Source organism: Triticum dicoccoides, chromosome 6A (genome assembly GCF_002162155.2).
Source record: "Triticum dicoccoides isolate Atlit2015 ecotype Zavitan chromosome 6A, WEW_v2.0, whole genome shotgun sequence".
Taxonomy (NCBI): Eukaryota; Viridiplantae; Streptophyta; class Magnoliopsida; order Poales; family Poaceae; genus Triticum; species Triticum dicoccoides.
This window is the reverse complement of record NC_041390.1, coordinates 22,528,606-22,553,174: the sequence shown is the minus strand read 5'-3', so window position 1 is coordinate 22,553,174 and position 24,569 is coordinate 22,528,606. Positions and strand designations below refer to the sequence as shown.

The window sequence follows — 24,569 nt, the reverse complement described above, 5'->3', positions numbered from 1 at the left end:
GCTGCTGACCGTCGATCATGCATACGTGGTGCTGGAGTGCTTCCTGGAGCCGACCATGTCATACTTCATAGTCGCGGGTGCACGCGGAGAAGTGGCTCCCCGGCTTCCACACTAACCGCGCAACTATCTCGTCCTGGTGAAGAAATCGGCACGGCGGCAACATGTCGCCCCGAGTACCATATAACGCTTTGAGGCTGAAAACATATGTTGTTGGGCAGGGGTGCTTGCGTGCTACTACCCGACATACGGGAAGTGGTGCTTCGTATAATTGTTTTCTCGCGTCGGACGCCCTTTGTGTGTGCCGCTGCGGCCAAATAGCGCTTGCGGCGTTGCCTCGTGGCGCTGGCACGTTACGTGCCTTTTGCTATCAAGGCATTTATCTCAATGCTCTGGACCTGCATTATCTAGGATGCTTTGTATATGTGCCCACGCCTGGATTCGATAAAGCTTCACCGATTCCGGCCTAACTCTGCCATCATGGTCTTGTATAAGGAGAACCAAGCTGCGAAAATACATTGACCTTGATGCATATATAACCCTGTTTCGTTTGTCAAGGAAGAACACATGGATCATGAACAAGTTGTCGTCCACCTAGTGTATCTCTGGCTCACAGGCAAGCCTCCATGCGAATTTCATCGTGCCCTTGAAAGGAGGGGCGTAGGCAGACCCCGCCCGGGCTGCCCAAGGTGTGGCATTCCTTCCTTGCTTATTTATTCTATTATTCAGCTTGCTGTTGCAAATAAGTAAAGGGGCGTAGAGAGTCAACACTTTGTGACTGTAGCAAATAGTACCGCAATGTAGCTATAGTGTTCACTGTACAAACAAGGCTGGCCTGGGTCATGGGGAAATCCTAGCTATGGCACTACTCCCTCCGTTCCGAATTACTTGTCTTGGATTTGTCTAGATACGGATGTATCTAGACTCATTTTAGTGCTAGATACCTCTGTATCTAGACAAATCCAAGACAAGTAATTCAGAACGGAGGGAGTACTTGAAAGCATCTATGCTAAACAGAGGCCTCATGTTTACTCTAGCCACTAAGAGCAATCTCGCTGCCTTCACAAGCTTGTTATTAATCTCCTCATCAGGGACAAAGACATCGTTAAGTCCTCCATTCTTCAACTTCATATTCTTCATCGTTGTGTGCAGGTCTGCTTTCTCCTTACCCTTCCTGCTACCCTTCACACCCCTCCCCCTCCCCCAGCCCTTGATGAAGACCCCGCCATCACCTAGTAGCTATTTCCGACCTGGTCTCTGTTTATGCACACATGCAATGCAAGGTGCATGGAGGGGTGAACGAATTCACCGATGATCATATAGATAACTCAATTAATGATGACAAAAAGCAGGCGAAGTACTTGAACCCTAATCATCTAGAGTAGTTTTCTTGAGGTAGAATAAAGCAATAACTAATAATATACCAATATAAAAAGATTCAAATAGGGCAAATTCAATTAATCTCGGCCATGGAACTAAGTCAATGCAAGGACCTAGATTGCTCCAAATATCAGCACCGCTGATCACATAATTAATACACAAATAATACCCTTCAAGAAAAAGCACAAATTATATCCTACCTAATATATGTGTGCAATTAAGATACTCCTGCCACTGTAGTGGTTTCTTATTTGAACAACAATCTCTTTTTTTTGAGAAAATGAAAATTATTATACCCCTTGAAGAACGACCTGCCCACCAGTCCTCTCCCATCCGGGACTGGACTCGAAGCCCATCAGCCCATTGTGTACCTAACCTACCTAACCCACGCGTCAGCTCCCACGGAGGGACTCCACCTGCCCGCCGCCGGCCGTCTTCCCCCATCGTCTCCGTCGTCAGATCGCCGGTGATCCTGTCTGCGTCTTACCACAAACCCACGGCCATTCCAATGTCGCGCTTCGGGAAGACCGTCCTCCTCTGCTTGGCCCTGTTCGCCGCATGGCACCTCTGCTCCACCCTCTTCGCCGACGCGCCTCCTGGTGGCCACTCTGCGGAGGAGAAAGATGTAGTCAGCGACGTGGCCGGGAACGCGTCGGGCCTGAGTCTCGCCAGGGAGGCCGGCGTCCGGGCGGCGGCCGGCACGGGGCGCAACTTCGTCGTCTCGCCGCTGTCCATCCACGCGGCGCTCGCCTTGATGGCCGCCGGCGCGCGGGGCGAGACAAGCAGGGAGCTCCTGGGGCTCCTAGGCTCAGCTTCGCTCGACGATCTGCACCGCGCGCCGGCGATCAAGCTTGTCGGCAGACTCAACGGACTAAAGCAGACGTCCTTCGCCTGCGGCGTGTGGGTCGACCGGAGGCGGGCGCTCAGGCCGGAGTTCACGGCCACCAGCGCGTCGCGGTACGCCGCGACGGCGGAATCCGTGGACTTCGTGTCGGGGGCCGAGCAGGCGAGGCGGCGCGTGAACGGCTTCGTGGCGGACGCGACGAAGCAGCGCATCCGTCACATCCTCCCTCCCGGCTCCGTCGACTCGTCCACGGCCGTCGTCCTCGCCAACGCGCTCTACTTCAAAGGCGCATGGCCTGAGCCGTTCGACGTCTTCACCGCGCCGTTCCACACCCCAGGCGGCGCCACCGTGCGCGTGCCGGCCATGACGACAGGCCGGTCACAGTACATCGCGCTCTACCCGGGCTTCAGAGCCCTCAAGCTGCCCTACAGGAACGACGGCGACCGCTCCGCTGCATTCCACATGCTTATCCTTCTCCCAGACAGCGGCGGTCTCAGCCTCTCCAATCTCTACGACAAGGTGGTGTCATCGCCGGAGTTCATCAGGAAGCACACGCCGGAAGACGAGGTTGAAGTACGGCGGTTCATGGTCCCCAAGTTCAAGTTCACGACCGAGTTCGAGGCGTCGTCGGACATGCGGAAGCTTGGTGTCACAAGGGCTTTCGCAGGGGGCGACTTCTCCGGCATGGTGAGCGGCGGGGATGGGCGGCTCTCCATCGGCGGGGTGCACCACAAGGCCACCATCGAGGTGGACGAGCAAGGCACCGTGGCCGCTGCTGCCACGGCCATAGACATGGCTGGCAGCGCGCTTCCAAGCGAGCCGCCGCATTTTGTCGATTTTGTGGCGGATCGGCCATTCTTGTTTGCCGTGGTTGAGGAGAGGACGGGCACAACGCTGTTCCTTGGTCATGTGGTTAATCCTCTCGCTAATTGAGTAAAATGTGGAACCATGTGGTTGTTAAATGCAGTACGAGCAGGAGTGAGTGCTGATCTCCATTGAAAAGAGCAAGATTATTTCTTGCTTTGCTTAAGAGCTTAATACATTATCCAGCAAATCATGCCGCAGATCAATGCCAGGGCATAAGTATGAGACCTTGCAAACTGGCAACTGAAAAAGAAAGCTCTTGTACTCAGTCTGTCTCTTGTATAGCAGCCAGGAAAAACAAGATTTCTTGTCCCATTTAAATTCAGGAAGGGCAGAATTTGACATGGCAGCGAGGCGGTGTATCCAGGTGAATTCAGCATTGATATATGTTGAGAGATTATCGCAACCAGAACAAATTTCTGTGTTCAGAGATTTTCTCCAGCACTATCATTGTAGATCTATGAGGATCCTACACAAAGGAGAACAGTCAGGGCAACCAAAAGGATGATGATGATTAAATAAACTAAATTTTGTTCTAGCGAAAATATGCAACAATTGTGATTCCCGAATTGGTTGTTCTACAGAACTTGGCCTGATTGTTTGTCTGTAGCTTTTTTCTTTCTTATATGTATTCTGTTTTCAGGTATAATTAGAACCGCACTCTGCAGAAGAAGAATAGAGTCGAGACCCTTGTCGATCGACGCGTGTTGTGTCAGCAGTGTTTGGGAGCCACCTGCACAGATGCACGCACTTGCTTCACATCGAGCAACATTCTGTTATCTTTCAGGTTGTTGACGTTCGTCATTGCTCGACGAACCAGGCGAGCTGAAGGTGCCAGCTTCCTTCACGACATGTCCTTTGTAGCGACAGACTGATGCTGGCGGTGAGAGTGCTAGATCAATGTCTTCTTCCTTCTTCTAGAAATTATGATACATTGCCGTGTTATACCTTCCTTGACTTGTTGGGAAAGTTGGAGCAAGTAATGTTGGTTCAAAATCTCCACATCTAACTCAACAAGGAGAAGAAAAAAACGAAACAAAAGCATCACCCGGGTGGGTTGGGCTGGGCTCTATTCTTCCTCGGGCACAATTGCTACATGTACATGGGCCACTAACCCTTCTTCCAAGCTCTGCCTGAGGAGGCGCTGCTGCATGTGCCTGCTCTACTCAATTAGTCCCACCTCGCTAGTTTAGAAAACGTTGGAGTGGTTTATAAGGAGTGACGCTGCTGATGGCAGCACGACCTTACTTGAACAGGATCTGTTCTATAGGCTCGTACCGCTGCATCCTTTACCAATAAGGAGGCAAGCACTTCAGTCTGGTTGATGCATTCTGACCTTTGGGCCAGAGCGTGATTAACGGCCCGGATTCTCCCGATGGGTGTTATCCGACGGCTGTAGAGGATCGTTCCTGGATTGGCTTCTTGCCTCTACAGGGTGGCCTAGAGGTTGTCTGACAGACAAAAACATTTCTTTTTGCATTTTCTCCCAGCTCCTTTTGGCAATATGACATCATCTGCAAAATAGATTCAGTTCCAAACTCCTTTTGGCAATCTGATCTGTATAGTGTTAGCTACCAATTGTTTTTGCCTTTTCTCGAATTCCTTTTCGCAGTGTGGTCTGTACATCATCTGCAGAGTTGATTCAGTTAGTGTTAGCTACCCTAGGCAGCTTCAAGTTCAGAGTGAAATCCATGAATGGATGATATCAGACACAGAGGTGAACCCTTGTTTCACTTTACTAGGATGACATTGCAAACTGCCAACTGAAATAAAGGTGAACCCTTGTTTCAACTGTCTGAAGAGTGAAGACCACACAAGGCACATGAGTAAGATTGCTCTTGTATTCACTCACTCTCTTAGTGCTGGCCACAGAAGATGATGCTTCCTTTGACAGCAAGATTTGCTTTTTTTTTCATTTAACAGGAGGGGTTTCATGACTGCAAGAGTACAGAATATTATATGCCTGCGAGGTAGGAAAGTATCCAGGTGAATAAAATTCAGTTGATATGTCCACATCATCATTACAGAATTACTGAATTAGCCAAGAGCTGGAGATCATTGAACTGGGAGTAGGCCACCTCGCTGCTCCGACAAAGGCAATTGGAAATAATATCCGAGAGATCTCCACTGTCCAGTACTCCCTCCGTAAAGAAAATATTTCTTTACAGCGGGAGTACTATCTTGTAGATAAATGAGGATTCTATAGAACAAAGAAGAACAACTCAGGCCACTGCTGGGAACGAATAAGGCCAGTATGGAGTATGGACATGACGGTGTGTATGCTTCCAAGCTTGTTACAGCGAACGCACAAGTCCAGGCCGGCATCCCGCACTCGTACCTGCTGTGCGTGATCCGGTGGAACCCCTTGTTCCCCCTGCTGTGCGGTGCGTATGGACAGCAGCATCAGCATTATGCAGAGCCCAGAAATATTTTGAAAGCATGGTAATTCTAATTGCTTACTTTTCTCCATATATAGAATGTCTCCGCTAGTTGGGAGAAAGAGTCTAGGAATATTTTCTCAAACATCAACACATCATACACCAAAAGAAGGCTCGTTGATACAACAGTATCTCCATTAATTAACAGCTATAAAATGCGGTAACATCGATAAAAGAAGATCCCACACAAAAGGAGAACAGTCCGGGCAACCAAAAGGATGATGATGATGATTAAATAAATTAAATATTGTTCTAGGCAAAACATGCAACTATTGTGATTTCCCAATGTGTTGTTCTAGGGCTGAGCCTGATTGTCTGCACCATTTTCCACTGTCATATGTATTTTTTTTCAGGTATAACTAGGAGCACACACACTCTGCAAAAGAAGAATAGAGCCGAGCCCATTGTCGAAGGACCGACCGACGCCGGTACAGATGCACATACTTGCTTCGCGTTCATTAGGTTGTCGATCAGGTTGTTGACGTTTGTCATTGCTCGGCAAACCATGCAAGCTGAAGGTGCTATAGCTTCCTTCAGGAGAGCGCCCTGTTGCCTGCGCTGCGCTGATGTGTTTGTAGCGACTGACTGAGTGTGAGATCAATACCTTTTTTCAGATAGATAGATGCCGAGAAATCAAGATATATCAGGTGATCCTGCTCATCTTGGCTTCAGTTTGTATAAGGTTCAGGCCTGCTCATCTAGATGGACAAGGAACCCAAAACATATGTATGCATTCATGCATATATCTTCATGCATATGTCCATGATCAATCATGTATTGGAAAACCAATCACGGCAAAATCTATTCTGTTACTCAACTCAGGGAGAAGAACAATACTACTCGTAGTTACAAAATCCATATGTTCTATGATTGTCTACAAAAGTAATTCAACCACGCCCATTTTTCTCTCCGGTTTCATTCTTATCTGTTGCAAAAAAAAATAAGAAAAATAAAATCTCCTCTCTAAGCAGTATGCCTGCTACATCTTTAATGGCCAACTGTAATTTAATTTAGGAAAAGATAAAGAAGACAAAAACAGCTGCCATAAAAGAGAACAAGTTAAGAATTCAGCATTGTTCAGAATAATAATTGCACACATTAAATCAGCACAACTGACATAACCAGATGAGAAGGCAATGAAAGAAAAGGGCAAGAAATACATTCCTCAGATGGGCTGGGCTCCTTCCACGCTCTCACGCTCAGCCTCTAGCTGAGGACTGAGGATGGGCAGCGCTGCATGCCTGCTTTACTTAATTAGTCCCACCTCGCTAGATTAGACGGCGCTGGAGCGGTTTATAAGGCGAGGCGCTGCTGGTTGAAGCATGACCTTACTTGAACAGGATCTGTTCTATAGGCTTGTACCGCTGCATCCTTTACCAATAAGGAGGCAAGCACTTCAGTCTGGTTGATGCATTCTGACCTCTGGGCCAGAGCGTGATTAACGGCCTGGGTGTTCATCTGATGGGTGCATCCGACGGCTGTAGAGGATCGTTCCTGAATTGGCATCTGCCTCTACAGGGTGGCCCAGTGGTTGTCTGACAGACTACAAAAACCTTTTTTTTTCCTTTTTCGCTGTACAGCTAGGATATGGTTGTATAACATCTGGCAATTACATTCAGTTGTTGTTCCACATGTACCTCCAGAATAGATTGAGTTAGCGTTCAAGTACCCAATGCAGCTTCAGGTTCAGGGTGAAATCCATGGATTAAATCATCTGAATTAGCTAACTTTCAGGAATCTATGAAGGCTGGGCTGCACTAATCCTTTGAAGATGCTCCAGTGTGTGATGATGTTCACAAAAGAAGATTAACGGCCTACTTAAGAGTTTGAATTATATTATCCAAAAGATCAAGTCCCAAACTAATGCCAGGGCATTGCAAACTGACAACTGAAACAGAGGTGACAGGTGGAACAAATGCCAGGCAGAGAACCTGATATACCTGTCCAGGTGAGTTCGCCATCAATATGTGCAGAGATAACTGAATTGGCAGTAGGCAGTAGCAAGTGGAACAAATCTCTCCAGCACTGTCTTTGTAGAATAAGTAGTACATGAGGATCCAACAGTACAAAGTACAACAGTCGATCAGTAATCAGCAAAACCCTCTTGGGGATGCAGAGGTGCTCTCACCCCCATGCTTGTTTCAGCGAATGTAGAGTCCAGCACTCATATTTGATGTTGGCTTGGCTGCAAAAGGATGTCGAGGCTTCAATTCATGATCTCTACAATCACCCAATTGGCTACAAAATTCTTCTTACAATTGTTCGCTCTTTTGAATTTGTTTAACCACACAATCTCTCTTCTTAACCACACATCTGAAACTATATACTCCGTATGATGTAGGACTCATCTTCATACAGAAACTATAGGACCTGAATAAATATTTCTCCACACAGAAACTATTTTACACCGCAGACGACATCTGTGTTGCATAAAGCTGGTAACCCAAATGCTCTTTGGAAGACTAAGTTCAGCTACCTTTCAACGCTTTCCTGCATCTGTAAACTAATCCTTTGAAGAAAATCATGTCACAGATTAATGCCAGAGCAAAATTATGAGTACTTGCAAACGGAGGTGATACTTCTACTGAACACGTGAGTAAGTTGAGAAAACAGTAGGTGGTATGCCTACTGAAGTAGTACATGTTCAGGAAGGAAAATGTGTATAGAGACAGAGTCCCAGCTATGTATTGCTACATCATATATAGCGAGTGTTGCACTCCCCAAAAAAGGCTTGTTGATTGCTTGCTTAAGATCAATGTCAGGGCATAATTAGGAGTTTTCTGAACTGCACATGATTTGCTTCTTTGGTTGGGTTTCTGAGTTCCTGGACATGAATCCGGTTCAGAAGGCTCAACCAAACAAACCATTTAACTACAACTCCTTCTGCTCGGTTCAAATTTGAACTAAAACCACGCCACTTTTTCCGAACAAAGGGAGTAAATATTAGTTAGCTGGTTCCACATGTTCAATTAACCATTCCACAACCAAAGGATTACACATGTATTACAGAATCATTATGTATTCAGTTAGCCTGCGAGAGGATTGACCACATGACCAAGGAACAATACGGCGCCGGTCTTCTCCTCAACCACGGCAAATAAGAAGGGCCGATCCGCCACAAAATCCACCAAATGCGGTGGTTCCCTTTCCTCAAGCGCACTACCTTCCATGAGTACTACGACCGTGGCAGCAGCGGCCACGGTGCCTTGCTCGTCCACCTCGATGGTGGCCTTATGGTACACCCGGGAGATGGAGAGGCCATCCTCGCCGCTCACCATGCCTGAGAAGTCGCCGCCTGAGAAAGCCCTGGTGACACCAAGCTTTTGCATGTCGGACGACGCCTCGAACTCGAACGTGAAATTGAACCTGGGCACCATGAACCGCCCGACCGGAACCTCCTCCACCGGCGTGTGCTTCCTGATGAACTCCGGCGTTGACACCGCCTTGTTGTAGAGATCGGCGAGACTGAGAGTGCCGCTGTCCGGGAGAAGGATAAGCATGTACTCCCTCCGTAAACTAATATAAGAGCGTTTAGATCACTACTTTAGTGATCTAAACGCTCTTATATTAGTTTACAGAGGGAGTAGAATGCATCAGCTTGACGCAAGACGTTGTTCTTGTAGGGCAGCTTTAGGGCCCTGAAGCCCGGGTAGAGTGCGATGTACTGTGACCGGCCTGTCGTCATGGACGGCACGCCCACGGTGGTGCCGCCTGGGACGTGGAACGGCGCGGTGAAGACGTCGAACGGGTGAGACCACGCTCCTTTGAAGTAGAGAGCATTGGCGAGCACGACCGCCGTGGACGAGTCGACGGAGCCGGGAGGGAGGATGTCGCGGATAAGCTGCTTGGTCGCGTCCGCCACGAAGCCGTTCACGCGCTGCCTCGCCTGCTCGGCGCCCGACACGAAGTCCACGGATTCCGCCGTGGCGGCGTACCGCGACGCGTCGGTGGCCGCGAACTCTGGCCTGAGCGCGTGCCTCCGGTCGACCCACACGCCGCAGGCGAAGGACGTCTGCGTTAGGCCGTTGAGCCTGCCGACGAGCTCGTTCGCCGGCGCGTGGTGCAGCTCGTCGAGCGACGATGACCCAAGGAACCGCAGGAGCTCCCTGCGCGTGTCGCCCCGCGCGCCGGCGGCCACCATGGCGAGCGCCGCGTGGATGGACAGCGGCGAGAAGACGAAGTTGCTTCCCGTGCCGGCCGCCGCCCGGACGCCGACCTCCCTGGCGAGAGGCAGGCACGACGCGTGGCTGCCTTCCGCATGGTCGGCTCCAGGACCAGGAGGCGCCGCGGTGAACAGGGCCGAGCAGAGGTGCCATGCGGCGAAGAGGGTCAAGCAGAGGAGGACGGCCTTCCCGAAGCGCGACATGGGAATGGCTGCACTTCGCCGTGGGTTCGCGCCATCGCGGCAAGGTTCAGACAGCATCCTACTGGCGTCCATCGATCGATCAGATGTTGAAGACGATGGCGGAGGAGGACAGGAGCCGGCGGCGGCGGCCAGTCCCTCCCTGCAATGGACGGCGGAGTCGGCGGCGGCGGTGCGAGCTGGCGTGTCCGTGCGGGTTAGGGTTAGCGGGACAATGGACTGATGGGCTACTGGACAACCGGGACTGGGAGTTGGGCTGTATTTTAAATTAAATGGCCCGCGGAAATGCATGCAACATTCCAAAAAGTTTCTCAAAAAAATATATCTAAAAAGTGTTTATAAGTAAACAGTGCCTATATTACCCACCTAAATTTCATGACTGAGTTTTGCTGTGCACCTACATAATTGACAATGGGGATGGAGCTAAATTTGTGCAACACCAATCTATGCACTATCTTAAGCTATGCATTAATAGATTTAACTTTTATTCAAGTTTACATGTACTCCGTTTTACTTGATTTATGAAATTCACAAATGGTCTTTGTTTATACCTAAATGTTTAGGGTTGGCTCTAAATGTAAATTGGAACAGACCACTTGAATCCGGTCACTCATTAATCGGTACCTTGCACTAGTACAAAAAAAAGAGCATTGAAGAGGCACCCGGAAGCAGTTGTGACCAAGCAGAATAATGCCCGATTATGTACTAGTTTTAAAATTTTAAGGTTTATGAATCCATTATTTACAAAGGAAACCAAAATACTACTTTACAGCATGTATAGAGAAATGCATAATTTAATTTGAATCATGATCATTGTTTGATTATCTTCATGAGGGTGCTTTTAAGCTTACAAGCCTCCAAGCTCCACCACACCGTTGTACATCGGCGGCAGCCAAAGCACACGGCCACCATTGTCGTGCCGGTCCAGATCTAAACCATGCCGGCGGCAGGGACCATGTCCACGCGGCTGGACGTTGTGGCCGAACTCTGCCTAGCTCAGGGAAGAGCTACGGGAAGGACGCCCAATGTAACGTCCCGAGACCAATGTGCCAGGTGTCGTTCAGTTTTCGCTGTTGTTGCGTTGTCATTGCTTGCGTGTCATGCATTGCATATCATGTCCTCATGCGCATTTCTTTTGCATACGTGTTCGTCTCATGCATCCGAGCATTTTCCCCGTTGTCCGTTTTGCAATCCGGCGTTCCGTTCTCCTCCGGTGGTCATTTCTACCTTTCTTTTGTGTGTGGGGATTAAACATTTCCGGATTGGACCGAGACTTACCAAGCCGCCTTGGTTTACTACCGGTAGACCGCCTGTCAAGTTTCGTACCATTTGGACTTCGTTTGATACTCCAACGGTTAACCGAGGGACCGAAAAGGTCTCGTGTGTGTTGCAGCCCAACACCCCTCCAATTTGGCCCAAAACCCATCTAACTTGCTCCATCATCTAGAGCGTTCGATCACGATCGCGTGGCCGAAAACCGCACCTCATTTAGACTCTCCTAGCTCCCTCTACCTATAAATATGTGTCTCCCTCCGAAATCCTCGCGCAGATCTAACTCTAACTTCCTTCTCCGCGCGCCGCCGGACATTTCTTCCCCGCGCCGGACAATGTACACCGCCACCGCCACCTCACTCCGACGAATCGGAGCTCGCCACATCACCCTGCCGCCGCCGCTATCCAATCCGGAGCCGCCACCTCGCCCTCTCTCTCTCCTCCCGCGCGGCCGGGCCCGAGGAGCCCGTGGCCGGCCCGCCCGAGCCGCCCCGGGCCAGACCCGCACCGCCGCCGCCATGGATCTCGCGCCCCGCGCGCCCGCCTTCCTCCTCCAGCCCGACGCCATTGCCGCCAACCCCGGCTGCCCGGAGCTCGCCGCACCGCCGCGCGCCGAAGCCGGCCACCGCTCGCCGCCCGACCTCGCGCCTCCCACCGAACTCGGCTCCCGCGCGAGCGCCATCGAAGCCGTCGTCCGAGCTCGCCCGAGGTCGCCCTGCTGCTCCGGTCTTCTCTGCCGCCGACGAACGCCTGCACCGGCCACCGCGGACCTCGCCGCACCCTGCCGGAGTCCTCCATCGCCGCCATCGCCATGGATCGGGAGGAGCCCGATCCAGCGGTTTCCTCTCGGCGCCGTTGACCTCCTCCTGGGCCGCCGTCCTCTCGCTGAGGCCCATCTCCGCCGGCCTGCCTTCTCCTCTCTGCTAACGGGCCGAGCCCACTTGGGTGAGCAGCCCCCGAGCGCCCCCTCCTCTTGTTTTTTTTACTCTTGTTGGGCTGCCCAGGTTCGGCTCGTCATGTTTTTTTTCAGCGCCTGAGTTTTTCCCTTTTATCCTGAGACAGCAGTTTTGCAGATTGGACCCCCTAGTTCATGCATTTAATAACTCACTAACCGTGCATCGGATTAAAATGTTTTATATATGAAACTTGCTCAGAATTTTGTGTAGATTAATAATATCCAACTTTCATCTATGTTTGAAATGTTAAAAATGTTGTGTTGCATTAATTTTCTCCTATGCCATGTTAAAATGATTTAATTCATAACTAAATAACCGTAACTCCGAATTTAATAATCTTTATATGTAAATGGGGTAGAATTTTGCCTAGTTTATCATGGTGACTTTGTCTTGCATGCTTAACAACTCTAAAATAATGTTTAGGGCAGAACAGTACCAAAGCTTAAATTATGCATATGAGGATTTTCCGGAATTGTTGTTCGTTGCTTCCGGCCTCATTTAAACTTGCCTAGATAGGTAGTTTTGTTGTGCTTCACCTCTTGCCATGCTAACAACATTTAATATTGTTGGGTACCTAAACGAGATCGAACTAAATAACTTGTTGTGGTGTTTTGGCAATATGCAACTCCGTTGCATATTGTGCTCCACTTAATTTGTAGGATTGCTTGTGCACTTTGCCATGACATGTATCATTAAACCGGACATGCCTCATACTCGATTGTGCATCCTGCCATGATCGTGTGATAGTTGTTTACTATGTTGTTTGCTTCTTTCCGGTGTTGCTTCTTCGGGTTGGTTCCGTTAACATCGAGTTTGTGAGGATCCGTTCGACTACGTCCGTTTGTCTTCTTCATGGACTCGTTCTTCTTCCTTGCGGGATTTCAGGCAAGATGATCATACCCTCGAAATCACTACTATCTTTGCTATGCTAGTTTGCTCGCTCTTGCTATGCCAATGCTACGATGCCTACCTTTTGCTTGTCAGCCTCCCAATTGCCATGTTGAACCTCTAAACCACCACCATTGTCCTAGCAAACCGTTGATTGACTATGTTACCGCTTTGCTCAGCCCCTCTTATAGCGTTGCTAGTTGCAGGTGAAGATTGGAGGCCGTTCCATGTTGGAACATCTTTTATTTACTTGTTGGGATATCATTATATTGCTATGTTACCTTAATGCATCTATATACTTGGTAAAGGGTGGAAGGCTCGGCCTCTCGCCTAGTGTTTTGTTCCACTCTTGCCGCCCTAGTTTTCGTCATATCGGTGTTATGTTCCCAGATTGTTGCGTTCCTTACGCGGTTGGGTTATAATGGGAACCCCTTGATATTTCGCCTTGATTAAAGCTTTTCCAGCAATGCCCAACATTGGTCTTACCATTCGCCACCTAGCCTTTTCTTCCCCTTGGGTTCTGCAGACTCAAGGGTCATCTTATTTTAACCCCCCCGGGCCAGTGCTCCTCTGAGTGTTGGTCCAACCGAGCGATGTCCGGGGCTACCAGGGGCAACTCTGGGCTGGCCTACCCGTCGTCTTGCTCATCTGAGTGTGCCCTGAGAAAGAGATATGTGCAGCTCCTATCGGGATTTGTCGGCACATTCAGGCGGTGTTGCTGGTCTTGTTTTAACCTGTCGAAGTGTCTTGAGTTACCGAGATACCGAGTCTGATCGGAACGTCTTGGGAGGAGGTCTATTCCTTCGTTGACCGTGAGAGCTTGTCATGGGCTAAGTTGGGACTCCCCTGCAGGGATTGAACTTTCGAAAGCCGTGCCCGCGGTTATGGGCAGATGGGAATTTGTTAATGTCCGGTTGTAGATAACTTGAACTGAACTTAATTGAAGTGAATCAACTGTGTGTGTTACCGTGATGGCCCCTTCTCGGCGGAGTCCGGGAAGTGGACACGGTGTTGGAGTTATGCTTGTGCAGGCTGTTCCTCTAGATTATCGCTCGTGCTTTGCCTCCTCTTCTCGCTCTCTTTTGCGTATAAGTTAGCCACCACATATGATAGTCGCTTGCTGCAGCTCCACATATATTTGCCTTACCCTTCCTACAAGCTCAAATAGTTTTGATCGCGAGGGTGCGAGATTGCTAAGTCCCTGTGGCTCACAGATACTTCCAAAACCAGCTTGCAGGTGCCGATGATTCCGTGCAGATGATGCAACCAAGCTCAGGAGGAGCTCGATGAAGATCTTGTTCCTTGTATTGTTTCGTTCTAGTTGATCAGTAGTGGAGCCCAGTTGGGGTCGATCGGGGACCTTTGTCGCATTTGGGGTTCTTCTTTTATTTTGGTTCCGTAGTCGGACCTTGATTGTATCTGTATGATGTAATGCTTTATTCATGTAATTGTGTGAAGTGGCGATTGTAAGCCAAATATGTATCTCTTTCCTTATTATATTACATGGGTTGTGTGAAGATTACCTCGCTTGTGACATATGCCTTCAATGCGATTATGCCTCTAAGTCGCGCCTCGACACATGGGAGATATAGTCGCATCGAGGATGTTACAAGTTGATATCAGAGCCTTCCCCGACCTTAGGAGCCCCATTGCTTGATCGTTTTTAGCGGCCGAGTTGTGTCTAGAAAAATGTTTTGAGTCATTTAGGAATTATATATCGGAGAGCTTAGGAATTCTTTTTACTTCCCAGTCTCCTCATCGCTCTGGTAAGGCATCCTGACGTAGAGTTTTGACTCTTCTCTTCTCAAATTTCACTAAAAAAAATTTAGGATCACGCGGGTATCTTGGAATCGTTCCGATGATTTTATGATGAGAACATTGTCTTGGTGCCTCCTGTCAGGGGTTTAGTGGAAGTGTCCCGGGGAGTTGAGCTCTGAGGTGTTGTCGTCATAATTTTATCGTTGCAATTATGGAATACTTGAGTTTAGTATGCCGACATCGAAAATCTCTTTTATGCAGTTCGTTGGTGAGATAACCTCGACGCCACCCAGTACTGGGGCGGGAGTTCGGGAGTATCGCCATAACTTGTATAACGGATGCTTTTCGAAGGTTGAGGTAGATGATTTCCGAAGGTTCTTGGTTATGTGTTGAAGGATGGATACAACTGGATGTAGGATTTGTTAGTTTGGGTGAGATATTATGCTTCCCCTGTATCCCCAACACCTGATTGCATAACCGGAAAATTTCGGGAGTTTCATAGGTGGGAATTCAAGTAGCTCTTAGGATATCTTTCCGACAAATGTATGATATGAAATTGGGGTTCGACGTCTAGTGGTTCACGGTCGATTTTACAGTGGTCTCGTTGTGTCTTAAAGAGTCATTGGCTATGCCGACTCGGGGACGCTTCGTATGTCATGTGCACTGCCTTGTACATGATGGTGCTGTACGATCCAGCGCGTGTAGGCCCCACCACGAAAACTTCGGACGAATTCTCTATCATATGTTTGTTCCAGCTTATTTTGCAAGCCAATCCTTGTTTTATTTTGATTTGTGGTATTCGAGTTGCTTCGAAGTCAAATGTTGATTCCATACCTTCCCCAAATGGTGTTCTCATATTCCTATGTGAATACAAATCCTTCTTGATCATCAAGATTGTCATGTCAATCATTTTCAACCGGCGTGTTTTTCTTCAAGTGGATCCGATCATTTCAATTTCCGCAAGATCAAGTATCAGTTCTTCTCAACGGTGTTCATTTCTTCCGTCTCCAAGTTGTCTTTGTTTTTCCCACCCACCCACCCTTTTTCGTGAAGGACTCAGATTTCTTAATCGAGTATCCATCTTATTGATGTGAAGCCTCTCTATTCTTTCCTTTCAATGTTCTTATCCGGTGATTCTCATGAAGATACTAACGGAGCCTCAAGGTCATCATCCTTAATTCTTTTCTTCTTCGGTGGTTTCAAGTCAAGCTTTGTTGATCATACCCTTTCCTCATTTCAAGGCTTTCTCATGCCGGTGCAATTCTTAATCGTTCACCTCTCGCTATCCTATTGTCCCAGAGTGCTCAAGATATCTCAGAAGGCTTGTCTTTTCATTCAAGATCAGCTCAACCTATTTCGAGGTTGTTATCCCATTCAAGCCATTTAATTCAACCGGTGCAATCTCTCTCTTTAAATCCTTTCAACGGTGTGTCTTTTGAGTGGGCCCTAACCCACAGGTCTTTTCCCAGGATCTTACCTGACTCTTCTTATTTTCCCGGAGCCATCCAAATTTCTTTTTGAAGTTTGACGTAAGAATGAATTATCATCAGTCAAATGCTTTTCTCCTAGATCTTTCACAATTCTTTTCATCGTTGGCTCAACCTCTTCGTTTGATTCTTCCGGAGTGTCTAAATAATTATTGGTGGTGTTTCTCGTTGGCATTCTCATCATTTGAAGACTGAAGAAGATTTTTACCTCCATATCTTGCTCCATTCTCTTCAAGATTCATGGCTCTAGTTTGTTGCCATCCTCTCATAATTATTTTCGATTGTGAGATTTCTTTTCACCCATCCGGAGTAATTCAGGAGTCTTTTCAGTTTGATTATCCGGAGCCCACCATCTAAGATTTATTCATTCCATCTTTCAACTCTAATACTCTAAATCTTACCCGTGCTTCGTTCAAGTGATCTTTAATCGGCTCGTGATCTCTTTGTTCTCATGTATCTAAATTCTCTCAAGCTTCTTCGTTCATTTAATAAATTCTTCCCGGTGTTTCTTTATCTTTACTTCGTTCATTTCCAATTCTTACAGTGATTCGTTCAAGATTTCTCTTCCTAATCAATTTATTCGTTATTTCAATTCTACCGGTGGTTCGTTCAATATTTTCCAAAGTTGGCGCTATATCTATCTTAATGCTCTCTACGAGAATAAGTAGTATGCCAAATCCATTGATTGTCATCAATTTAATTGGTGAAGGATAAGCATAATGTAATTCTTATTCTTGTTTCATTCAAGTGATTAATTCTTTATTCCGGAGGCTCATCAAAAATTCTTGGTTTCACTTGTTTCATCTTTTCTTTTCCGGAGTTCCAAGTTCTCTCAATTATATCATCACGGAGATCCATCTAAAGCATTGCAAGGTTTCACCTTGTGCTTTCAACTTCTCTTTCTTCTCGTTATCCTTTCGTTACCGGAGTTCTTCTTGGAGATTCTACATGTTGGTTCATCAAGAATTTATATTCCTTCTCGAAATGTTCATCGAGATTCTTTTCTAAGGAGTTCAAGCACTCTTCATCTTGCTATCCAGAGTGCATTTCTGTCTACCTTATCATTCGAGGTGGTATTATGTCATTCTTGATAATTTAAGTTCGGGTTTTCATGATTCACATGCTGTCTAGAATGAGACATTTTTAAATCCATCAATCTCGTCATTGGAGCTATCTTGGGTTATATTTCACCTAAAGCTGTCCCTAAGGATTGTTGCTATTATGGTGCTCATAAATGATCCAAGCTCTTCATTTGTCCTTTCCGGTGCGACATACCTTTCTCGTAAATTTGTTCATACCAATCCAATTCTTTTCCGTAAGTGGCAGGTTGTCACCTCATAATTCGAGATGTATTCCATAAGACCATATCAAACTTATCCTTTTCGTTGTTGCTTTCCCAACAACTCCGTTCGACCTTTCTCCTAAAGATGCCTTTTCAAACTCTTTTGTGGCAGAAATTGGCATTTTCTTCTCAATTCTCTTATTTCAATTATCTATCTTCTATTCTTTTGTTCTGGAGGCTTTCTGATGTTGCTCTCTTCAACCCATCTTCTTGCTTTGTCAGGATCGTGTTTTTTTTCATGTCTATCCATTAAACCGGAGTGCCGTGCCCTTTTGCTCAAGTTCTTTTCATTTTATCAAGTTTTTGCCTTCCGTTTCAACCGGAGTGCTGCCCGAATTTGGTCTTCCTTGATCCCCTTCTTTAACTGGAGTGTTTTTTTTCTATGTATATCTTCCCTTCAACCTCAAGTTTTCGCAATGCTCTTTGTTCCCCTTTTCTAATGGAGTGCTTTCGACTTTGTTCTCCTTCGTTGTATTCTTTTCTCGAATTTGTTCAACCTTTTCAAGGTTCGTGGTTTCACTCATTGGTCAAAGAAGCAACTTAGTTTTACCGCTTCTCTTTCCCTTTCGTTGTCCCTCCGGTGCCATTCTAGATCTCGGGACGAGATCCTCTCGTAGTGGTGGAGTGTTGTAACGCCCCGAGACCGATATGCCAGGTGTCGTTCAGTTTTCGCTGTTGTTGCGTTGTCATTGTTTGCGTGTCATGCATTGCATATCATGTCCTCATGCGCATTTCTTTTGCATACGTGTTCGTCTCATGCATCCGAGCATTTTCCCCGTTGTCCGTTTTGCAATCCGGCGTTCCGTTCTCCTCCGGTGGTCATTTCTACCTTTCTTTTGTGTGTGGGGATTAAACATTTCCGGATTGGACCGAGACTTGCCAAGCGGCCTTGGTTTACTACCGGTAGACCGCCTGTCAAGTTTCGTACCATTTGGACTTCGTTTGATACTCCAACGGTTAACCGAGGGACCGAAAAGGTCTCGTGTGTGTTGCAGCCCAACACCCCTCCAATTTGGCCCAACACCCATCTAACTCTGCTCCATCATCTAGAGCGTTCGATCACGATCACGTGGCCGAAAACCGCACCTCATTTGGACTCTCCTAGCTCCCTCTACCTATAAATATGTGTCTCCCTCCGAAATCCTCGCGCAGATCTAACCCTAACTTCCTTCTCCGCGCGCCGCCGGACATTTCTTCCCCGCGCCGGACAATGTCCACCGCCACCGCCACGTCACTCCGACGAATCGGAGCTCGCCACATCACCCTGCCGCCGCCGCTATCCAATCCGGAGCCGCCACCTCGCCCTCTCTCTCTCCTCCCGCGCGGCCGGGCCCGAGGAGCCCGTGGCCGGCCCGCCCGAGCCGCCCCGGGCCAGATCCGCACCGCCGCCGCCATGGATCTCGCGCCCCGCGCGCCCGCCTTCCTCTTCCAGCCCAACGCCATTGCCGCCAACCCCGGCTGCCCGGAGCTCGCCGCACTGCCGCGCGCCGAAGCCGGCCACCGCTCGCCACCCGACCTCGCGCCTCCCACCGAACTCGGCTCCCGCGCGAGCGCCATCGAAGCCGTCGTCCGAGCTCGCCCGAGGTCGCCCCGCTGCTCCGGTCTTCTCTGCCGCCGACGAACGCCTGCACCGGCCACCGCGGACCTCGCCGCACCCTGCCGGAGTCCTCCATCGCCGCCATCGCCATGGATCGGGAGGAGCTCGATCCAGCGGTTTCCTCTCGGCGCCGTTGACCTCCTCCTGGGCCGCCGTCCTCTCGCTGAGGCCCATCTCCGCCGGCCTGCCTTCTCCTCTCTGCTAACGGGCCGAGCCCACTTGGGTGAGCAGCCCCCGAGCGCCCCCTCCTCTTGTTTTTTTACTCTTGTTGGGCTGCCCAGGTTCGGCTCGTCATGTTTTTTTTCAGCGCCTGAGTTTTTCCCTTTTATCCTGAGACAGCAGTTTTGCAGATTGGACCCCCTAGTTCATGCATTTAATAACTCACTAACCGTGCATCGGATTAAAATGTTTTATATATGAAACTTGCTCAGAATTTTGTGTAGATTAATAATATCCAACTTTCATCTATGTTTGAAATGTTAAAAATGTTGTGTTGCATTAATTTGCTCTTATGCCATGTTAAAATGATTTAATTCATAACTAAATAACCGCAACTCCGAATTTAATAATCTTTATATGTAAATGGGGTAGAATTTTGCCTAGTTTATCATGGTGACTTTGTCTTGCATGCTTAACAACTCTAAAATAATGTTTAGGGCAGAACAGTACCAAACCTTAAATTATGCATATGAGGATTTTCCGGAATTGTTATTCGTTGCTTCCGGGCTCATTTAAACTTGCCTAGATAGGTAGTTTTGTTGTGCTTCACCTCTTGCCACGCTAACAACATTTAATATTGTTGGGTACCTAAATGAGATCGAACTAAATAACTTGTTGTGGTGTTTTGGCAATATGCAACTCCGTTGCATATTGTGCTCCACTTAATTTGTAGGATTGCTTGTGCACTTTGCCATGACATGTATCATTAAACCGGACATGCCTCATACTCGATTGTGCATCCTGCCATGATCATGTGATAGTTGTTTAATATGTTGTTTGCTTCTTTCCGGTGTTGCTTCTTCGGGTTGGTTCCGTTAACGTCGAGTTTGTGAGGATCCGTTCGACTACGTCCGTTTGTCTTCTTCATGGACTCGTTCTTCTTCCTTGCGGGATTTCAGGCAAGATGATCATACCCTCGAAATCACTTCTATCTTTGCTATGCTAGTTTGCTCGCTCTTGCTATGCCAATGCTACGATGCCTACCTTTTGCTTGTCAGCCTCCCAATTGCCATGTTGAACCTCTAAACCACCACCATTGTCCTAGCAAACCGTTGATTGGCTATGTTACCGCTTTGCTCAGCCCCTCTTATAGCGTTGCTAGTTGCAGGTGAAGATTGGAGGCCGTTCCATGATGGAACATCTTTTATTTACTTGTTGGGATATCATTATATTGCTATGTTACCTTAATGCATCTATATACTTGGTAAAGGGTGGAAGGCTCGGCCTCTGCCTAGTGTTTTGTTCCACTCTTGCCGCCCTAGTTTCCGTCATATCGGTGTTATGTTCCCAGATTGTTGCGTTCCTTATGCGGTTGGGTTATAATGGGAACCCCTTGATATTTCGCCTTGATTAAAGCTTTTCCAGCAATGGCCAACATTGGTCTTACCATTCGCCACCTAGCCTTTTCTTCCCCTTGGGTTCTGCAGACTCAAGGGTCATCTTATTTTAACCCCCCCGGGCCAGTGCTCCTCTGAGTGTTGGTCCAACCGAGCGATGTCCGGGGCTACCAGGGGCAACTCTGGGCTGGCCTACCCGTCGTCCTGCTCATCTGAGTGTGCCCTGAGAAAGAGATATGTGCAGCTCCTATCGGGATTTATCGGCACATTCGGGCGGTGTTGCTGGTCTTGTTTTAACCTGTCGAAGTGTCTTGAGTTACCGAGATACCGAGTCTGATCGGAACGTCTTGGGAGGAGGTCTATTCCTTCGTTGACCGTGAGAGCTTGTCATGGGCTAAGTTGGGACTCCCCTGCAGGGATTGAACTTTCGAAAGCCGTGCCCGCGGTTATGGGCAGATGGGAATTTGTTAATGTCCGGTTGTAGATAACTTGAACTGAACTTAATTGAAGTGAATCAACTGTGTGTGTTACCGTGATGGCCCCTTCTCGGCGGAGTCCGGGAAGTGGACACGGTGTTGGAGTTATGCTTGCGCAGGCTGTTCCTCTAGATTATCGCTCGTGCTTTGCCTCCTCTTCTCGCTCTCTTTTGCGTATAAGTTAGCCACCACATATGCTAGTCGCTTGCTGCAGCTCCACATATATTTGCCTTACCCTTCCTACAAGCTCAAATAGTTTTGATCGCGAGGGTGCGAGATTGCTAAGTCCCTGTGGCTCACAGATACTTCCAAAACCAGCTTGCAGGTGCCGATGATTCCGTGCAGATGATGCAACCAAGCTCAGGAGGAGCTCGATGAAGATCTTGTTCCTTGTATTGTTTCGTTCTAGTTGATCAGTAGTGGAGCCCAGTTGGGGTCGATCGGGGACCTTTGTCGCATTTGGGGTTCTTCTTTTATTTTGGTTCCGTAGTCGGACCTTGATTGTATCTGTATGATGTAATGCTTTATTCATGTAATTGTGTGAAGTGGCGATTGTAAGCCAACTATGTATCTCTTTCCTTATTATATTACATGGGTTGTGTGAAGATTACCTCACTTGCGACATATGCCTTCAATGCGATTATGCCTCTAAGTCGTGCCTCGACACATGGGAGATATAGTCGCATCGAGGGTGTTACAAGTTGATATCAGAGCCTTCCCCGACCTTAGGAGCCCCATTGCTTGATCGTTTTTAGCGGCCGAGTTGTGTCTAGAAAAATGTTTTGAGTCATTTAGGAATTATATATCGGAGAGCTTAGGAATTCTTTTTTACTTCCCAGTCTCCTCATCGCTCTGGTAAGGCATCCTGACGTAGAGTTTTGACTCTTCTCTTCTCAAATTTCACTAAAAAAAATTTAGGATCACACGGGTATCTTGGAATCGTTCCGATGATTTTATGATGAGAACATTGTCTTGGTGCCTCCTGTCAGGGGTTTAGTGGAAGTGTCCCGGGGAGTTGAGCTCCGAGGTGTTGTCGTCATAATTTTATCGTTGCAATTCTGGAATACTTGAGTTTAGTATGCCGACATCTAAAATCTCTTTTATGCAGTTCGTTGGTGAGATAACCTCGACGCCACCCAGTACTGGGGCGGGAGTTCGGGAGTATCGCCATAACTTGTATAACGGATGCTTTTCGAAGGTTGAGGTAGATGATTTCCGAAGGTTCTTGGTTATGTGTTGAAGGATGGATACAGCTGGATGTAGGATTTGTTAGTTTGGGTGAGATATTATGCTTCCCCTGTATCCCCAACACCTGATTGCATAACCGGAAAATTTCGGGAGTTTCATAGGTGGGAATTCAAGTAGCTCTTAGGATATCTTTCCGACAAATGTATGATATGAAATTAGGGTTCGACGTCTAGTGGTTCACGGTCGATTTTACAGTGGTCTCGTTGTGTCTTAAAGAGTCCTTGGCTATGCCGACTCGGGGACGCTTCGTATGTCATGTGCACTGCCTTGTACATGATGGTGCTGTACGATCGAGCCCGTGTAGGCCCCACCACGAAAACTTCAGACGAATTCTCTATCATATGTTTGTTCCAGCTTATTTTGCAAGCCAATCCTTGTTTTGTTTTGATTTGTGGTATTCGAGTTGCTTCGAAGTCAAATGTTGATTCCATACCTTCCCCAAATGGTGTTCTCATATTCCTATGTGAATACAAATCCTTCTTGATCATCAAGATTGTCATGTCAATCATTTTCAACCGGCGTGTTTTTCTTCAAGTGGATCCGATCATTTCAATTTCCGCAAGATCAAGTATCAGTTCTTCTCAACGGTGTTCATTTCTTCCGTCTCCAAGTTGTCTTTGTTTTTCCCACCCACCCACCCTTTTTCGTGAAGGACTCAGATTTCTTAATCGAGTATCCATCTTATTGATGTGAAGCCTCTCTATTCTTTCCTTTCAATGTTCTTATCCGGTGATTCTCATGAAGATACTAACGGAGCCTCAAGGTCATCATCCTTAATTCTTTTCTTCTTCGGTGGTTTCAAGTCAAGCTTTGTTGATCATACCCTTTCCTCATTTCAAGGCTTTCTCATGCCGGTGCAATTCTTAATCGTTCACCTCTCGCTATCCTATTGTCCCGGAGTGCTCAAGATATCTCAGAAGGCTTGTCTTTTCATTCAAGATCAGCTCAACCTATTTCGAGGTTGTTATCCCATTCAAGCCATTTAATTCAACCGGTGCAATCTCTCTCTTTAAATCCTTTCAACGGTGTGTCTTTTGAGTGGGCCCTAACCCACATGTCTTTTCCCAGGATCTTACCTGACTCTTCTTATTTTCCCGGAGCCATCCAAATTTCTTTTTGAAGTTTGACGTAAGAATGAATTATCATCAGTCAAATGCTTTTCTCCTAGATCTTTTACAATTCTTTTCATCGTTGGCTCAACCTCTTCGTTTGATTCTTCCGGAGTGTCTAAATAATTCTTGGTGGTGTTTCTCGTTGGCATTCTCATCATTTGAAGACTGAAGAAGATTTTTACCTCCATATCTTGCTCCATTCTCTTCAAGATTCGTGGCTCTAGTTTGTTGCCATCCTCTCATAATTATTTTCGATTGTGAGATTTCTTTTCACCCATCCGGAGTAATTCAGGAGTCTTTTCAGTTTGATTATCTGGAGCCCACCATCTAAGATTTATTCATTCCAGCTTTCAACTCTAATACTCTAAATCTTACCCGTGCTTCGTTCAAGTGATCTTTAATCGGCTCGTGATCTCTTTGTTCTCATGTATCTAAATTCTCTCAAGCTTCTTCGTTCATTTAATAAATTCTTCCCGGTGTTTCTTTATCTTTACTTCGTTCATTTCCAATTCTTACAGTGATTCGTTCAAGATTTCTCTTCCTAATCAATTTATTCGTTATTTCAATTCTACCGGTGGTTCGTTCAATATTTTCCAAAGTTGGCGCTATATCTATCTTAATGCTCTCTACGAGAATAAGTAGTATGCCAAATCCATTGATTGTCATCAATTTAATTGGTGAAGGATAAGCATAATGTAATTCTTATTCTTGTTTCATTCAAGTGATTAATTCTTTATTCCGGAGGCTCATAAAAAATTCTTGGTTTCACTTGTTTCATCTTTTCTTTTCCGGAGTTCCAAGTTCTCTCAATTATATCATCACGGAGATCCATCTAAAGCATTGCAAGGTTTCACCTTGTGCTTTCAACTTCTCTTTCTTCTCATTATCCTTTCGTTACCGGAGTTCTTCTTGGAGATTCTACATGTTGGTTCATCAAGGATTTATATTCCTTCTCGAAATGTTCATCGAGATTCTTTTCTAAGGAGTTCAA

The 24,569-nt window shown here is 47.2% G+C and overlaps 2 protein-coding genes and 2 non-coding genes across 4 annotated transcripts; 3 read left to right on the top strand and 1 right to left on the bottom strand.

Annotated features, from left to right (window-relative positions):
• The first annotated feature begins 1,716 nt into the window (after nt 1-1,716).
• On the top strand, nt 1,717-3,434 carry LOC119314873 (putative serpin-Z12). Its single transcript, XM_037589555.1, has one exon. It carries the CDS (start codon nt 1,886-1,888, stop codon nt 3,152-3,154), a length of 1,269 nt encoding a protein of 422 aa, XP_037445452.1. The 5' UTR covers nt 1,717-1,885; the 3' UTR covers nt 3,155-3,434.
• Nucleotides 3,435-4,323: 889 nt separating this feature from the next.
• LOC119319868 lies at nt 4,324-4,546 on the top strand. Its single transcript, XR_005154688.1, has one exon. It is a non-coding gene; the product is annotated as a small nucleolar RNA U3 (small nucleolar RNA).
• Nucleotides 4,547-6,845: 2,299 nt separating this feature from the next.
• Nucleotides 6,846-7,068, top strand: LOC119319871. Its single transcript, XR_005154691.1, has one exon. It is a non-coding gene; the product is annotated as a small nucleolar RNA U3 (small nucleolar RNA).
• A 1,428-nt stretch (nt 7,069-8,496) lies between these two features.
• Nucleotides 8,497-10,015, bottom strand: LOC119314594 (putative serpin-Z12). The gene is made up of 2 exons (XM_037589323.1): nt 9,110-10,015; nt 8,497-9,026 (listed from the first exon to the last, which is right to left on the bottom strand). Exons 1-2 carry the CDS (start codon nt 9,959-9,961, stop codon nt 8,550-8,552), a joined length of 1,329 nt encoding a protein of 442 aa, XP_037445220.1. The 5' UTR covers nt 9,962-10,015; the 3' UTR covers nt 8,497-8,549.
• Between the last annotated feature and the right edge of the window lie 14,554 nt (nt 10,016-24,569).

Bases quoted from the DNA above. Each gene is read 5' to 3' on its own strand.
- LOC119314873 (XM_037589555.1), top strand. From the start codon at position 1,886: ATGTCGCGCTTCGGGAAGACCGTCCTCCTCTGCTTGGCCCTGTTCGCC.
- LOC119314594 (XM_037589323.1), bottom strand. From the start codon at position 9,961: ATGGACGCCAGTAGGATGCTGTCTGAACCTTGCCGCGATGGCGCGAAC. The intron at 9,027-9,109 runs TACTCCCTCTGT...TTACGGAGGGAG, and splicing joins TGCGTCAAGCTGATGCATTC to TACATGCTTATCCTTCTCCC.